Raw genomic sequence first — 4,573 nt, 5'->3', positions numbered from 1 at the left:
TAAGGGGCCTCCTCTGGCTTCCCTAGAACTGACTCCTGGGTGGTGGTGGGGGAGCAGCAGCCCACTTAGGGCGGTCAGGTTTTGGGCTAGCAGGTGGGAGGCCCAGGTTAAAAGCCCTTCCTGAGCCAGGAAGCTCAGCAGGTGGCCTCAGGCAAGGTCCGTTTTCTCTGAGCCCACCGACCTCACAGGCGATGCTCCCTCCAAGCTGTGGAACCTTGTGAGCAGAAATTCTACTGTGTGAGCTACTTGAATTAAAGTTGTGAGCGAGCGATTTGGCTGCTGCATTAAATTAGGTTGCTCTGGAGCCGTCCTCCCTGAGCTCAGACAAAAATGTGTGAGCCGCAAGCTTAAAAACTGTGAGCTAGCTCACACTAACTCAGCTTAGAGGGAACACACAGGGCTGTCACATGGACACCCTGGACAATTAAAAAAACCCACGCCCTAGATTTCCCCCTTGGTGTGGCAGTCATACTAGTTCTGCCACTGAGTCAGCAGCGAGGTAGCCTGGTCCCACAGAAGTGATGGGGAGGGAATCACACTTCTGGGAGACAAAAAATGTTTTTGTTTTAATCTGAGAGATGCGAGCAAGCTTAAAAACTGTGAGCTAGCTCACACTAACTCAGCTTAGAGGGAACACACAGGGCTGTCACATGGACACCCTGGACAATAAAAAAACCCCCACGCCCTAGATTTCCCCCTTGGTGTGGCAGTCAGACTAGTCAGCCTGGTCCCACAGAAGTGATGGGGAGGGAATCACACTTCTGGGAGACAAAATTTTTTTTCTTTTAATCTGAGAGATGCGAGCTGCAGCGTTGGAGGAGGAATAATTTAAACAGCAGAACGTTTGAAAAGCAAAAGCTTTAAGACATGGCAAGCATCGCTGCTGGGGCTGGAGGGAACCCTACTGGTTTTCAGTGCATTTTTTAAAATGGTTACAGGATCACTTGGGTTATAGCAGGAGAATGCTTAGGCCTTTAACCATTTATCAGTGTGATGCAGTGGTTAAGAGTGTTTAGTGTCCGGGAGAGCTGGGTTCGAATCTCCACTCGTGCCATGGAAGCTTGCTGGGCCAGGCACACATTCTCAGCCTAACCTACCTCACAGGGTTGTTGTGAGGATAAAATGGAGGAGAAGAGAATGACGTAAGCCACTTTGGGTCCCCACTGGGGAGAAAAGTTAGGAATGAATGAATGATTAAATATTTCAAGAACTGTTCTGAAATATAAGCTCAAAGAGTGATGTTACATTATCACGATCACTGTGACATTTAACATTTTACCTGGATACTCATGGCAGACTCAGGAAAATTAAATATTCTACTGTCTTCTGCATTGTGCATGGGATAGCTGTTTCTTCTGCTATAGCAATAAATCGATGGAACAGTAATAGCCTTAAAAAGCCAAGAAGGAAGGAAACTGAGGTTCTAAGAGGGGGGGGGGAAGGGTGCAGGAGGTTCTTCAAAAACGAAGGACGCCGGAATGGCACCTTTCAAACCACAAGCATGGGTATTGCTGCAACATGCAAACACCAAAATCCTGTTGCCGGATTTCAGGTGTTTCTGGAATTCAGTGGCATCTGTGGCTTGTGTTTGCCCATAGCACAATCCCTTCCTGCATCACCCCCAATTTTTTTCCAGTTTTTGTCAAAATATCTCACCCCATTCCTGATGAACCTGAACAGCACAGGGACTATGGTCCTCTACAGAGGACATTATGCACGCTGAAATCAATGCTGGTGGTGGTCCCCAGCCCCAAAGATATCTGGCTGTCCTCCCCCAACCTGGTGGAACGAATTCCATCAGGGCCCTGCAGGATCTCATGCAATTCCGCAGGGCCTGTAAGGCAGAGACGTCTCGCCAGTCTTTTGGTAGTTGAGGACAGCGACAGTTACCATATTGGCGGGCACCCTCTTCTGTTCTCTGCACTCTCCCTGTCCTTATAATAAGAGTAATGTGCATAGAGAGGGGATAAACATGAGTGCACAGACTCAACTACCATCTTGGTGCCTGTACAGCAACATGTGAACTAGGACCCAGGTTTGAAACCCCAAGAGGATGATTTTGACCCATGCTTCGAGCTGCAGCGGCTCAAGTGGTTAAGACGCTGAACTGCAGGCTATGGAAGGTCGGTAGTTCAGCAGTTCGAGACCCGGGTGCCGCATGACGGAGTGAGCTCCCGTCTCTAGTTCCAGCTCCTGCCAACCTAGCAGTTCGAAAGCTAGAAATTGCAAGTAGATAAATAGGTACCACTTCGGTGGGAAGGGACCAGCGTTCCGTGCGCCTTGTTGTTTAGTCATGCCGGCCACATGACCACGGAAACGTCTTCGGGCAGCACTGGCTCTTCGGCTTTGAAACGGAGATGAGCACTGCAACCCTAGAGTCGGATTCGACTGGCTTTCAAGCAAGGGAACTTCTTACTGGGAGGTGGAAAATGCCATCAAGTTGCAGCCCACTGATGGAGACACCAGAGGGTCTTCGAGGCAAGAGATGAGCAGAAGTGGTGTGGTTTGCCACTGCCTGCTTCTGCGTAGCAACCCCGGACTTCGTTGGTGGTCTCCCATGCAAGTACCAACCGGGGCCAGTCCTGCTTAGCTTCTGAGAGCTGACAGGACTAAGCTAGCCTGGGCCACCTTGGTCAGGAAACGCTCTTTACTTACCATACAGTAAAACACTACGGCACCAGTTCCTGTGTTTGCAGTAGAAATGCAATGCATCGTGTTTTGTTTTTATAAAAAAAATACCTTGCTCGAATGAGAAAGAAGAACGTGAACTCTGCTCACTTTGTACTATTGAAATGGAAAATTGGTAGTTAGGTTCAGATTAAGGGGGCTAAAGATGTCAGGAATGTCCGTAGTCAGAAGAAATCGTCAGTCTCTGGAAGAAAGGGCACGGAGTAGTGGAGGAAGAAATTAAGGAAAGAAAGCTCACTCGGCACTGGAACAGAAATCCAACACCAAATGCTCGCTCAACCTATTAGAGAGTCCCATTTGCGGCCAATTCTCACAACCTGTGCTGTGCTTTACTGTGGGTGGCTATACGGTGAAACAGTATCTCATTGTTTCATCAAACATTCCCGAGATCTAAGTTCAGGAAATAATTCACTCATAATAAGATATAAAACCACCTAGCACGAGAAGTTAGTTTCAAAAAGGTTCTGCTCAGGCCGTGTCTTCGGATGATGATTAGATCCTGTCAAATGGCAAGAGATCTTCCCAAATTGGGTGTCTCCTATCCTTGAAGTTACACTGCTGAGCGATTCCTCAGAAGATGCTCGGTGGGGAAAGAAGCTCAAAAATGGCATGCATTTTCTTTCTGACCTCTACACACCCGCCCTTCCCCGATGTTAACAGTTACCTCCTCTTTTTTGAAGGCCGGCCGGAGTTTCTCTTCTTGTAGCTTTTCCTTTTTAGCCTCTTCCCCCTTTTACAATATTTTTGCAAGACGAAATCATCAGTTCTAGAGCAAACCCCTCTCACATCTCTGGTGCTTCAACAAAGCCGTGCTCACATACCCCTGTTCTCCGGTGCTGCTGCTTGCCGTGCACCCAACTCCCTCCGGGTGGCACAGTGACCTTCCACATTCCTCTTGCACATTTTGCGCTTTTCCCTCTGCCTTGGCGTGCCAGTGTTCACATATATCCCAGCAGATCTCTGGCTGTGCTCTAACCATCATAGATGCTGGTTCAGTGGTCCCGCCATAAACCTTTGCCGAGTGCTCGGCTGTGGGCCATGCGGTGCCTCTGTCCTTTGCGTATGTGTCTGAACATTGCCCCTGGCCACTTCCACAGCCGCAGAAGGGGAAAGCAAGGAAACTGTGAAGGTTTCAAAGCATGCACTAAGTTTAATCGGAGAGCCAAGAACGGAGCGACTGAGCAATGCATCATGCACTGACCGTGTGATAGGAAAGTGGAAGCGAGAAGCTTTTCAGTTCAAAAGGGATAAGACTTCAGCAAGAATTAGTAGTCAAAAAAAGTGCAGAGACAAAACTGTGAGTGAATTCCAGTCCATTTTTTTTTAAAATGCATTACATTTCGTACAAAACACAGGCAAAATAAAGTTGGGTGCAAAATGTTTACTGTACCTGTTTTCTTAGGGAAGCGGCTGGGGTTTTTTCCTCTTGTACTTTCTTCTCTTTTACCTGCTTCTCTTCTATTTTCTTCTCTTCTCCCTTCTTCCCTTTCCCCAGCTTATCATCCACCCTTTTCTCCTCTGCCTTCTGCTTTGCCTTTAACTTCTCCTCTTCTTGCTTGGCCTTTTCCTCAGCTGCCCTCTTAGCTTCCGCCGCCTTCCTCTCCTTCTCCTTGGCCCTCTCTCTTTCTTCAGCTGCTTTTTTCTCCTCAGCCTTGATCCTTTCCCTCTCCTCAGCTTCCCGCCTCTTTTTCTCCTCTGCCGCCCTTTTCTCTTCTGCTTCAACTCTCTTTCTCTCCTCCTCAGCTTTCCTTCGTTCCTCTGCTTTGAGCCTCTCCCTTTCTTCTGCTTCTAGCCTCTCCTTCTCCTCAGCTGCTCTTTTCTCCTCCTCTTCAAGCCTCTTTCTCTCCTCCTCTGCTTTTTGCCTCTCCCTTTCCTCTTGTTCTAG

General features: G+C 48.3%; 1 protein-coding gene across 1 annotated transcript in view; it reads right to left on the bottom strand.

Moving 5' to 3' along the window:
- Positions 1 to 4,573, bottom strand: part of CALD1 (caldesmon 1) — a 55,310-nt gene that overhangs the window by 36,182 nt on the left and 14,555 nt on the right. Inside the window, exons 4-5 of the mRNA XM_015419974.1 lie at positions 4,079 to 4,561; positions 3,353 to 3,418 (exon numbers count right to left, since the gene is read on the bottom strand). Of these exons, the coding sequence (XP_015275460.1) occupies positions 3,353 to 3,418; positions 4,079 to 4,561 (549 nt within the window). The remainder of the gene's footprint in view (positions 1 to 3,352; positions 3,419 to 4,078; positions 4,562 to 4,573) is intronic.

The sequence above is a fragment of the Gekko japonicus genome, unplaced genomic scaffold (assembly GCF_001447785.1).
Source record: "Gekko japonicus isolate JY-2015 unplaced genomic scaffold, Gekko_japonicus_V1.1 scaffold4629, whole genome shotgun sequence".
In the NCBI taxonomy this organism is placed as follows: domain Eukaryota; kingdom Metazoa; phylum Chordata; class Lepidosauria; order Squamata; family Gekkonidae; genus Gekko; species Gekko japonicus.
This window is presented reverse-complemented; position numbering and strand designations above follow the sequence as displayed.